This window comes from Cuculus canorus, chromosome 2, assembly GCF_017976375.1.
Source record: "Cuculus canorus isolate bCucCan1 chromosome 2, bCucCan1.pri, whole genome shotgun sequence".
NCBI classification, from domain to species: Eukaryota; Metazoa; Chordata; class Aves; order Cuculiformes; family Cuculidae; genus Cuculus; species Cuculus canorus.
Window position 1 is genome coordinate 15,878,419 of NC_071402.1, and position 13,410 is coordinate 15,891,828.

Consider the following 13,410-nt stretch of genomic DNA (forward strand, 5'->3'; position numbering starts at 1 on the left):
GAAGAGTATGGGTAAAGGGGAGGAGAAATTACAAGAAACCTCCACCTATTCGTCCCTTATGGTGTGGTCACTTTACATCTTTGCAAGGGCTTTCAGGCCGGGAATAGCAGCCACCAAAATTTAGTATGCTTTACTCCTTTTAGCAGGGAAAGAGCAACTCTCTGCAACTCCCTAATTATCTTATGGAGTCTGAAGTGGGGAAGGAGGTGGGTGAGCTGTTTTCATATCTCCTACACTGCAATGGCCAACTCTTGCCATCTTGGCCGGCAGAAGTGGTGAGGGAACATCAACTCCTACTTTGGCATTTGGCAGTCTTTTGAGCATTTGGCTATCAAACCTTCAGTAGTCAATGCAAGCCCAGCCAAAACAAAGAGCCTGCTCTCTGGAGCTCAGCTAGAGGAAGAGTAAGCAGTGCTTCCACTCAAGGCAATAAAATTCAAGCAGCATTTGTTAAATCATATAAATGATTGTTGGTCCATGCTATATATTTATCTATGAAATTGATTAAGCACTGATATTTTTGGTTGATGAGTAAAGCTGGTTAAAAAAGTACCAGGATCACAATATATATTCTAGGAGTAGTTTGTCTTTACAGCAGAAGTACATTTACTCAGCTCAAACCTAACTTTTTTATTTCAGTTGAAATACATGATAATTCCTTTGCTCTGTTCTATACTCACTGTCTGGTTTTGGTTTTCTGTTTTGTTTCTTACAGCCCCAGCAGAGAGCTCTCCATAAGCATCTCCAGCCTCTAAAGCTGCTGTCCTGCCACTTGATGTGAAAATGAACTTTCCTTCGTGAAAAAAAAAAAACAAACCAACAACAAAACATAACAAATGGCACTGCCAGAAGGTGACCACGGAGGACTGAAGACAAACTTGAAGTAAAATGAGCCCACTCAAGATGAGGCATTCTGGGAAGACCTGGTTTGCTGTGGAGTAAAGTTGTGGTGCATAATATCCAGTGCTAATTTGTTGAAAATGGTCATTTACAGACCTTTAGCTGGAAAATTTCTTCCAGTGTTCATCACTGTGCATAACTTTTGAGTTCCCTTTAGGGGACTGTCTATGCCCTTCACTAGAAGTCCTGTTTTAGCATGGCAACTACTGGATTCTTTTACTATGTATGCAGATGGCATGATGTTTTAGGAAAAACTTACAGCAATTCTCCCATCTCAGTGGATATGTTCACAATATTACACCCTAATAGGAATGTAAACGTCTTGTATATGTTAGTTTTGCGGTCTAATGGTATTCTGTTAAACAATATCAGCACTTCATATGTGCTCTCTGCACAGAACTAGCACAGTCCATATATATATATATATATATATATATAATTGTCTTTTTTTTAAATACTGAGGATAGGTTTCAGTATTTGTGCTGAGACTACATCCAACCTGAAGTCCGTTTCTAGCGTACCTTCACTGATTCACAGTAGATTGTGTAGATAGATTTGCACGTGGCAGAGGTGTGACTTCTTTTATCAAGACTTACAAAACAGCTGTCACAAAGGTAGCCAAGAACAGAGTGGGTTGAATGAGCTGTAGGACACTGTGTCTGCTGTCCCTCTCATGCGCCAAATATCAAAGGTCTCGTTTGTAGTGTGCCAATGTGTTTTCTTACTCAGTGAGGGAGAGGCAAGGGAGAGAGCCTTTCTCAGAGATGTGAGTGACCCTACATTTGGTCTACGATAAAACTAGAATAAACTGGAAGAATTCAGGTTCTTTATGCTGGCCACCATTTATGTTTTGGGCAGGACTGGGGAACTGTAGTCCAAACCAAACTTTATGAATAAGGTAAAGTGTAAGACTACACTTCTAAGGAGCGAGACACTCCCTTTGGAGAGGGCAGACTTCTTCATTAGCTTTTTCCACTTTGTATCCAAAACGGTATTTGAGTAGGAACTGAGAATAAGGAAATGGTTCCAATAAGCCTTTCAATATACTGTAGCAGGCTCAAGACTGTTGCATTCAATCTGAGCATTTTTTTTTGTTCAGTCTCTGAATGGCTGACCTCACCACTGGCTGTATCACAGCTGGCTGTGATACTGTTTCTTCCATGAGGACTCAGTGGAATTAATGTCTGTCCCTCACATCAGGACCTTCTTGACACATTCTATATAATGAACTGATGCCATCAACATACTGAGGGGACTTAACTATTTGTTCCTTCTTTCTTTAATATCAAAGGTAGCCTTTTTCTGTATTTAAAGACCATCGCTCTCTCCAGTCTGATAGAGGTGTACTATAGAGTTGCTGTTAGCATATTTGCCAAACTGTAGGTGACATGGCATACTGGTGTGAAGATGCGTCAATGGAGAGAAGGTGCAGCTCCATCAAGTCAAAGGGACCTTTTCAGAGGAAGGTCCTGTGTTATAATTCTTAAAAACTACTGTACAGTTCATTGCTAGGAATGGAAGGTACTGAGGGTACCCATACAGCCAAGAGATAAATATCGTTAGGGCTTAATTTTTCTCAGATGCCTATGGACTTTGGTTTCAGCTCTCCACCCATCTCAGATTCAGATTGTTGGGTATTTCTGTAGTATTAAATTCAAAAGTAAATTATTTTTATTGATGACCAAGATTTTCAGAAGTTGCTAGTGATTTCTAATGGCTTGGGTCTTTCCATGGGTTCTTAAATGGAGCTTCCAAGGATTGCAAAGCAGTAGGCTTCTACATTCTCTTTCTGAAAATCCTAGTCCCTAATTTTAAATTAATTGGTGTAAAAATTCTCCTTAAGACATAAGAATCTTTGCCAATAGCAACATTTGCACTTTTTAGAGCTTTTCATAGGGTTGCAGTTTGGAATCTGATACCAAGAGAACTGGCTTTGCACGTGGCACAGGGCCACTGTAAGCTTTAGCAAATTTTATAGCTCTTTCTGCTACAGGTTTTAAAAATGCACTCTGGCAACTGGACATCACTTTCATGTTGGTACAGCAATTAAAAAAAAAAACCAAAACAAAAACACTTTGATATAAGTTATTTTAAGAAGAAGGAGAATGCTAAACTTCTGCCAGAGGGATTCTCTTATTTTACTACCCCGTGGAAAAAAATCCAGAATAATTTGAATGATAAAAGAAGAGTTTATCATACAGTGTTATCTTAAAAGGGCATACAAGAAGAAGTTGAGTTAGGCAGAGAGCCACTAGAAGCATTTTTTGTATCAATGTTAGTTTTGAACATCTTCCAGTGTATGGGCATGAATTTAGATGTGTGCACTTCTCCTGTTAAAACAGTTTGTTTTAAAAGCTTCCCAGGATTTTAGCTACAGTGACCTAGAAAAGCAGTGTTATAGGCCCTGAGAAATGTGAAAATCAAGTCCAGACCCTCGTGTAGCCAGACTCGGTGAGAAGTCTGCTGTAGGTGCCTATCAGACAAATCTCCTTTGCAGCTGGTGTAGGTCTCCATCCTACAGCCATCCTGTGCATGTGGATAACTGCAAGCATAGTTCCCCCGAGCCCCGTGACACTTCTCATGTGTGTAACTGTCTGCTGGAGCCATAAGGAAATAACTGTATTTTTTGGCTTGTATTTAACTATTCATTGTGTTTGGATTTTTTAATCACTGTTATTCTCCCAAAGTAGGCCATGCTTCCTCAGGGATATTTATGAAATTGTTCTACACCTCCTGAACAACTATCTGGATCCCAGCATATTCTTCTGAAAACTTTTTAATATAAATAAACATGTGGGAGAGATTTTTGTTATTATGAATGAGGGCAGGTACTGTGTTCTCGGAAAGGCTGTTGAGTGCGGACAATCAAGTCTATTGCATTTTTTATGCTGAACACCTTATTAATAGCAGGCACATCCGCTTTTGCCTGGGTCGCAGGAACAGTTCAGGGGAAAGAATGCTTTATCTCTAGTCAATAAATCATCTATGTTGAGAGTGCCAAAGACCAAGTCAACATGAAAGGGAACGAATAAGTTGTTCCAGCAAAGGAAGTGAATTTAAATACACTCAGAGCCATTAGTTTGGTGCAAAAGAGTAGGAGACTAACAGTATTTTCATAAAACAGCAATTATTAGTCCTGTGGAGACTATAAATTCAGAAAGGCCAGTGCTGCTGTTATATTGATCACTAGTCATTATCTCTGCAACTGCAATCAGGACACTGTTCCCTGTGTGCAGACCTGCAGCCTTCCTCCTATGCCCAGACCCTCTCCCTGTCACCACGTTCACCCGGTTTTTGTGTTGAGAAAGGTTGCAGCCTCAGGCCCCCTGAGAAACGCTGACAGAGACTCAGCCATCCCAAAGGCTTCAAAGCATGAATAGTCCTGCAGTAGAAACCTGAAGAAATTGCTCGTCCCAGAAAACACACTGCAGCTGAAATCATTCTTTGTGCTGTTTTGTTCCTTGGTTTCTCATCTGCATGGCTTTCTGTGCCTGAACTCCCTTCCAGGAGGGAAGTTTGAAAAATCTCCATGAGCTTTTTGGCTTTGCCCACCCGACTGCTCTACCCATGGGCTCATCCCTCCGTGTCCCTTAGGGTAAGTGTTGTCACTCAACAGCAGCTGCAGCATCACTGACAAAATCAAAACATTAAAAATGACAAAATTCTGGGTTTGTTTTGCCCTGAATTTTCAGAAGACCCCAGGCCAGACCCCTGGCAGACCTACATCGTGCTGCTCCATCAGAGTCTCTGCAGATCTGTTGATTAATGCCAGCCATGGAGCCAGACCTGGGGAGTTTTTTTGTTATGGGTAGAATTAATCTCCCTCCACCTGTCACAAAGCCACAATATCTCAATTATTCAAAGTTGTGTCAGGCAAGCAAAGTAAAACTCTGCTTCTTTCGCATTGGTCCCTTTTTAACAATTAACATCTCTGGCATCAGAGTCTCTTCAAACAGCTCCACTGCAGGACTGTGCGGCAATTGACCCTGGTATATATAGACTGTGGTCAATAAGACTTTAATTTAAAAAGAAAAGGTCCTCTGGTATAATTAAAATTGATGGATGAGTGGGAAAGTACTGCAGGCGTTACCTACAACTTCCTATAGTAAAATTCAGGAGTGTTATCTGGAGTGCAAAAACCCCACCAACATAACACATGGGTGATTAGGCAGGCTCATGAGGATTAATCGGCAAGTAAGAAAAGTAGATGTTTGATGTGGGAAGCCAAAAAAAATAGCTGGGAAGTCAGCAGCCAATAGGTTAGGGCTGATTAAACCAAAGCCTTACATGTATCCTAATAAATACAGTCGTAGCAAAGCTAAGTCTGGTGTAAGACCAGCACAGCACAGTGATTACTCACAGTACATGCAACACCCAACAAATGTTCTTGTTTGGTATTTGAAAGCAACAGAAGGAGGGAGTAAAGCTGCATATTAAAATGTAATTCCTCCTACTCCATTGGTAATTACGGGTACAATTAAGCAGCAACTATCCAAACTTATTTTTAAATTTACAGAACCAGGTAACTGAATCCAAAAGTGTAGGAAAAGTTGCCTAGAGCTCCTCAGAACCAGAAAGTGTGAAAGAAACTTCAAATGACACCCCAAACTGCAATAATTTAAAAGAATGAGTGATTTGACCCAGAAAACTATAGGCTCATAAGCTTCCTATCAGTCTTAGGCAAAATCATGGAAAAGCTGATATGACACAATCGTTAAAGCAATTAAAAATTTATAAAACTCTACAAATGAATTTTATAGAGATGTATCATGCCAAATAAACTCACTGCCAATTTTTCTGATATCATAGGCTTGTTGATAAAGGAAACTGCTGACATACTATACTTCCCCTCCGATAGATCATTTGATTCTGATAAATAACAAAATAGCACAATGCAAAATCAATGTAGCCCATATTAAGTGGATTAAAACTGATTACAGGCTAGATCAGAAAAGTAACTGTAAATATGAAATTACCATCAGCAAGACTATTTCTTATCATCTCTTCCCAAGGTATGTTCTAGTTTTAATATTCCTCCCAGTGAAAGAAAACTATTGTTGGCAGCAGCTACAGGTGACAAAGCCAGGGACATGCAGTAAACAACTATGTGGAGCAGGTCAGTGGTACAGAGTAACCTGGAGGATGGCAAAGTCAGAAATCGAGGAGAGATGGCAGCAAGTGCCACTTAGATTCATGGGGAGTGCGTCTGGAATAATGCAGTGGCTGTGAAGGTCTGATAAATAACCAATTCAGCATCAGCCCCAGAGGTGCTCTTGCCAGCTGGGATGTTGGACCTGGCAAGAGCAACGCTGTTCCAGTTTGTGTGGTTACTGCCTGTCTTTCAAAAAGGGTATTGACAACTTGGAAAGATTATTTTCAGTAGCTCCCGGTGTCGTTCAAGGGCAGGAAAATGAGTCTTATTATAGTGTCAGACTAATGAAGCTCAAGCTATTAATTTATCAGAGGCAATTTGAAGAGGTGACACAATCTCCATCTTGCAATCACAATCTTCTACCTGGGCAGGAAAGTGCTGTCTGAAGGCAGGTATCTCTTTTATTTAGAAGAAAAGGGAATGATGTGCTCTACTGGTTGGAAACTGATTTCAGGCTAGAAATTAAATGCAAATGCTCGACAGGGAGGATAATTACCCATGGAGACAACTTAGTTAGTTACCTGGCATGTTCTCCATCACATAAAGTCTTTAAATGTATGCAGAGTATTTTTCTAAGTCAATAAGCTCTACCTCAAACTGAAGTCCAGGCTCAGTAATCCAGTCAATTACTGGATGAGATTATTAGGCATGTGTTAGACTAGATTAGACCAGATCATCAGATATAAACTTCAAAATTAAAAATATCTTAAAATTTTCCAATATTACAGGAAAGCAGGATGACCTTTATCCATATTTTTCACACAAAATGGTCATAATTTGAATATCTTACAAGATCAGAGCTGTGCTTGACAGCATTTGTTCTGAGCATCAGTAGGTCTGCTTGCAGTTGCAAGGTCTTTCTACGCATAATTGAAGGAAGAAAACCAGACAAGAAAGGACAACACAAACCCTTGGACATCTAGAGAAAGTCTATTGTCTTTCAGCAATAACAGCCTGAGACAAAATGATGCACTCAAATGATGGGGCCAAGCGGAAGTGTAGTCAGAGCAAGGAATAACAACTGTGGGTTTGCCTCTTAATTAAGGAGGTAGCATCTTGCTGGCAAGAAACAGATTTTCCTGCTTTCAACAGCCGGCAGAGAAGCCTTGGTGCTAATTGAGAATTATATTGTATCACTGTGCAGCTGAACACGGTACACAAGTTCCCTGCTTCAAAGACAGCAAACTGTTCCTGCTGTCATGACGAGACCCATTGGAGCCAGTTAATAAAGCCCTAGAAGTGAAATTACTTCAGCGGGTCTACCCAGAGTAGTGAGAGCTGCTCCCAGCAGTGGGTTTTTGCAAGACTGGGCCCTATTACCACTGACTGGTTTGAATGTTGTACCTTAGAAACAAGCAGAGGAGTGCTTGGTGTCTGATTCAGGTTTCTCTAAACCACTGTTGATAGGTGTGGGGCAAATACCAGGCGTCAGAGCCACCTTCTGTCGTGCTTCAACAGGCGGCTGGGAACAGCATAAAGTAGGATGTACATTTTAAAGAGTAAACAGTTCACGCAGACAAGAGAAACTATAAAAGCAACACTTACTGCAAATTGGTATTGAATCGACATCAAGACACTGAAACAAGAAGGGAGCTAGCTACAGCCATAGCTAAGAAGATAAAGATCTTTGGGGATTCTTACTCTAATCCAGTGTGAAATCCTAAGAAAATGAGTTTGGTCTGGATTTATTGTTTAAAGAACATTGGTATGTTCTGGCCGCCTGTCAAATAAATTCTGTGGAGTCACCGACTTTGGCGCGTGATGGCTTATGAGTGTCCTCACGCCGCTGAGACACCTTGCAGCTCTGGCGGAGAGTAGTCCTTAGTGGGCACATCTGGGGTCACACTGGACGGAGAAGAAGCTGAACTTGCAGACTCTGCCATAAAAGTAGGATTGCCAGCATTAATATAACACAGCCAGGCTTAGTCTGAGAATGAGAAGAAAAGCTCCTTTCTGGTTTTAATTCCAAATATATCTAAGTACTTTTTCAGAACAAAAATATCCTCCGTAGCTGTTGTTACGTCTCTAATCATATCACTTCTATTAAGCACTCGCCTTGGATCCATCTATTTAATAACATAAGTCACCAAATTAAATAGCGATAGTCAGGGTTTCGTAAAACAGGGAGACTGATATTGCAGCCAAACTACATGTAAGCAATAAGAAGCTGTGCAGAGGAGAAAAAAAAAAAAGGCCAAACCACAATCTGCACCATTGGATGCTTTGGGGACTTGGTTGGCTGGTTGGCGTTCATTACTGAGAGCACGGTTTTACATCTAGACCGAGGTTTTCCCCTGCTGAGCCAGGCTCCGGTCTCCAGACTAGTCCAGATAAAGAAATGTTTGGAGTTCATCTGCATCCTGTGTGTGCAAGAGGCTCCTTCTCTGCTTTCCTTCTGAGGAAGGTAGAAAATATTATGTGGCCATAAAGGGAGAACAGAGGGCCACAAGCTTCCAGCCTATGCAAAGCATCTCAGCTCGAGACCCAGAATTCGGCCATCTCCCCCGGAGTGCAACACCACTGACCGAGGGGGGAACTGGGCTGTGCTGGGCTAACACACCAGCGAAGCCCGGTGGCCTGAGCCAGCCGAATGCTCCCTGGCAGCCACTGCAAGAGACACATTACCTTGCAGAAGTGGATCCCCGGTTTCAGGGCATCAGCTGAGTTGCTGTTGTCTGCTGGGCTTCCCCTAAAATACATATGAACTGCACGGGGTGATGCTCTGGCGATGGGAATGGACCAGCGTTTCCCCAAAGAGGCTCTGTGCTCCGAGAAGACTCTTGCTTTGCACTCAGCTGCTGAGATACTTGGCGAGAGCAAGAGGCACATTTTTAACTTTTGCACAGTTATTGCAGAATCTGAACGGGGCAGGCACATGCTTCGGGGCCTGCTGGGCTTTGCTTTCAGCCTCTTTTAGGGCCTGTGGCTTATATGGACGTACCTCACAGCTGTTATTTCTTTATTACAAGTGAGGTAAGATGGGAGTAACGCCTGCCTGACTCCATGCAGCATAAACCAGCAAAAGGGGCTCTTAATTTGGGCTGCTCTGGTTCGGGGAGTTGAATTTGAAGTTGATTGAACCTGACCTTGAGGAGAATAGATAACTGATAGCTGGAATTACAGCCACACCAAAGGTTGCCCCCAAATCAGTGGCCCATGTACAGAATCAGATGCCAGGCTGCGCTTCACATCAATTCTGAGTCAGTGATCTCCTTTTAATGTTAACTTGGTTGAAAAATCTGGGAAAATGCCAGCACTCCAGTGGTTGAAAGACAATGCACTGTTATTCCCAGTCCATCTATGGCTGAACTTTTTAAAGATGGAACTAAATGAGGTGGCATAAGACAAAAGTGTGCCTTTTTGTTTGACGTACACTGAGTTTCCCCAGGCATCCAAGGTGTTCATCTGTACAGCAATGCTTTTTTTCCCAAACCAGAAATGATAATGCAATCTAATTTTTAGTATATAAAGCAGCCATCATTGTTAATTCCACACTACAATTTTTATATTTACTGTTCAATTCCTTCTGTTTTCAAAAATCAAGAAAAATAAAACCCGGGCGGGAGGGAGGCATTCTTTTAACCGATGAAATTAAAATCAATATCAAATTTTTGGTATCTTTGGGCATGATCTCTGGAAGCTTTGGATATCTGCTTTTTCATTTTGTATATTTGACAATTTTGTACTCTGCATTGTTTGACTTCATTCGTGCATGGCGATGTATTAAAACATGGAATTTTTATTATACAGTAAAAGCATTCTGTTTGATTTAAACAAGGTTAGGGCTTGATATGTTCCATGAACAGGAGAAGAGAAAAATAATAGAGGGTTTTGCCGGCAACCACTTTGACTTGACACTCCAGCCGGTCTCATTCAAGCCATTTCCAGCCCCTGAAGTTGGGCAAAGTTTTTCCCACTCCTGCATGTCTCCTTTCCCAGCTGTGGTAGTTTGGGTCTGTGCAGCGGTTTGCTGGGTGGCAGTACAGGTGCTAAGTATAGGCAACGTGTTCATGAATGCAGCAGAAGGTGTTAACCAAGCAAAGGGCTCTGGTCTGCTCGGCAGGGCTTGGGTGTGAATCCAACAGCAGTGACCTGGCTCAATTCACCCAGGATTTAACATAGTACGATTGTAAGCAGACACTGCAGGCTGAGAGGCAGTATTCTGTTTTATTGCCCTTATTTCTCAAGACTGGGGGGATGCCCTCGTAAGCAGTGAAGCATCCTCTATGGGGACCACACCACGGAAGGAGGTAGATCCTGGGCTGTTTATGGTGCATGACAGCTCACTCCCACCATGCCTCCCATTTATTCTCAGCATTTATGGCATGAGAATAATTTAAAAGTCAGTCTATAAGGTAGTTTTCAGAAAAACCAAAAACTGACATTCTAGTACAATATTACGCTCTCCTGTGTATGTGTTCTTTTTCTTTTCAGCCATAATTCTGAACGTCTTCCTGTTTGTAAGGTAGAGACTGATGACATGTTTTGGTCAAACAAAATACTGGCCTTAATACAAAGTAATAGAATGAAATTACATAGTGTGCAGTATAACTGACAAAGTCAAGATAAATTGTCATCTAAAAAAATCATAAATCATATTTTTCATTGTAACATCTCATGATTGGACTGCAATTTACTAAATTCTGTTTGTATCTTTAAAACGCTCTCAACTCCCTAAACTTTGTCAGTGAGAAGAATATTTTAGCAGGGAACGCTTTGGTTTAGTACAAATCTGTACACGTTCCATCTCAGGCTGAAGAAAATTAAAGCAATCATACAAGTAAAGAAAACAGTTTCTATGTCACATGTTCTTTTCACCACAGGGATCTCCACAGGGGTTACTGTGGCACCATGTTATTACTACTCTGGGTGCTGCACACTAAGATTATTTCCATTATAAACAATACGCCACCTAAATCAGATCTGCTTTATAACGGAACAGCAGCTACCATGATAATGAAATACTCCTCCCTGGAGACAGAGAAAATAGCTATTGGTGCTGTGCAGAAAAGAGTTTCCATGTGTGCTTGTATGGAGCTCGTGTTATAAATCTCATGGATGGGTTTACAGTTTCTTCATTCACAGTTTGTTATTCAGAAGCCATTGGTGGAGCAACTGGTTGCGGACTTTTATTTTTTGGTTGTTTTCCTTCAGTGACAATCAGTGCCTGATGAGATCTGCATGATCTTACATTATATCCAATTATGTCCTGCAACTTCACCAGAGCTTGCCTGACCCCGAGTAGCTGTGGCCAGTTCCAGGCCCAGGTCACAACCTTTGGACCCTTAGGCTCCAAATGCCATATCCAAAAACTGGATTCCTGAGCTGGGACCTCATTAGCTGAGTAGATCTGTGCTCATTTAAGCAAAGCCTTGTGATGCAAGCAAATGTCCTTAGGCCATGATGAAGTCCAGTCAATGAAGAACAACCCTAGAAAATCCAAGTGATGTTCCCACTACTGATGTGCTGAAAGTAAAAGAACAAGTTCCCTCACGTTGTCTCTTCATGTCCCACCTCCTTATTGGTGAAATGGGAACTAAGTTTCCCTATCACTGTTAAACCTCAAAACTCAATGGAGAAACTCTTGAATGAAGTCTTCCAAGAGGATCATGTTGCAGGTGGGATTGGTTTGAACAGACCAGGCATCTTGGTACAAAAGAAACACACTTTATTTGGAAGACAAGAAGTTGCCATCTATGGCTTGTGCTTATCTGACGTTCAGCTCCCCTTGTGCACAGGCCTTGATCTGTCTGAGTCTCAGCGCACAGCGTGACACTTTCACGGCTGAGGTGTCGTATCAGCCCAGACTCAGTTTGTCTGAGGTTTATTCCTCTTCTGTGCACTCAATTGTCTCATTCATGTCACTGCCTTGTCATTGCCTTCTCCTTGCTTTCCTGCACTTGACGTGATTTCTTGCTTTCTACCGTTATTAGCATCACGTGGGAAATAGACTGAATTACTGCACGTGAGAAACACACATTCAAGTTAAGTGGTTTTGCTTCAACGAGCCAACACCAAGGCACTGGCCTTGAGCAGAGTGGAGGACAAATTACTACAGGTATCTTCTAGGGCAACATGGGGATTAACGTCTTCTTCCTGCCTGCATTGCAGTGATGGGCTGAAATGGCTGCAAGAAAGGTGCATGTTGGATATTAGGAAAAGCTTTCTAGGAAATGGGATGCTGAAGCAGTTGTGACTGCTTAAAGAGATGGAAAACAGCTTTGTCAAGCATCCGTCAGCAATCCTGACCCTGTGGATTCAGGGTAGGAAGATGAACCAAGTTGTCTGCTAAAATCTCTTTCAGTCCAATTTTTCTGCAGATAGGACTTGAATGGGAAGCAAAAAGTTAAGTTTGCTAATTATCATTAGTTACATTTCAACTGGAACTGAATTTAGCTCTTCTTTTTCTATCTCTTTCTTTTTCTACCTCTTCAAGGTAAAAAACTACTACTTTGTATTATAGCTATGAGTAATTCCAGACTCATTTAAGCCAATACATCAGGCTGTCAGTTGAGAAACTGGGACACATCCACTGCCACAGCTGGTCCAGGCACAAAGGCAGATCCCGGGGTGACAGCAGGGACCAGGACCACCTTCTCACTCCAAATCACTGTGCTTATCCGGAGTCCAGTTCCTGTGCTATGCAGTGACAAATAGGAGCAATTAGTGAGACTAAGAATACAAAAGAGCAGCCCCTTTTAGGATCAGCGTGAAGATCATGCTTCAGCCCATCTCCAATACCCAGGCTTTCATCTGGTCTCTGCTGGGAACCATCAGGATATTGAGGCTGGGTAGAGAAGAGCCTTGGAATGAATGGGTTAAAGAAAAAAAAAAAGAAAAAAAAAGAAAAAAAAAAAGAAAAAAGGGAAAAAAAAGGAAAAAATATTTTAATATTTTGACCCCACTTAGAAGCTGAAGAAAGGCAACATTTTTTAGCCAGCCGGACAAAGCCTTGGAAGTTTCAGCCATCCGTTGCTGAGGGCAGGCTGAGAGAATGTGTGTAGACATCCCCAGCCTCCACCAAAAGCTGTAGGCTGATTAGGAAAAATGCTTTCCCTTGACTGGGGAGTTTTACTGCAGAGAAATGAAGCACTCCAGGGCATGTCATATGTCTCAGCTTGAACAGCCTGCTCTGGTGCTTCCCAGGGAGAGACCGGAGAGAGTGGTTGGTGCTGAGCGCTGTATGCGCAGCCCAAGGGGCGCTTCAGCTCTCCTCCATGCTGTGAAATGGGATGGAGATGCAGACTATGTGGGAGGCAAATTGCTTTATGGAAAATATTGGGAACCATTGTACTAAGCTGATTAACCAATTTTAACAATTTTATTTAGCTGCAAAAGTTGCCCTCGCATGAACAGTG

The 13,410-nt window shown here is 41.9% G+C and overlaps 1 protein-coding gene across 1 annotated transcript in view; it reads left to right on the top strand.

Annotated features, from left to right (window-relative positions):
* Window positions 1–9,787, top strand: part of SAMD12 (sterile alpha motif domain containing 12) — a 170,669-nt gene extending 160,882 nt beyond the window's left edge. Inside the window, exon 5 of the mRNA XM_009568769.2 lies at window positions 716–9,787. Within this exon, the coding sequence (XP_009567064.1) occupies window positions 716–738 (23 nt within the window). The 3' untranslated portion in view covers window positions 739–9,787. The remainder of the gene's footprint in view (window positions 1–715) is intronic.
* The last annotated feature ends 3,623 nt before the right edge of the window (window positions 9,788–13,410 follow it).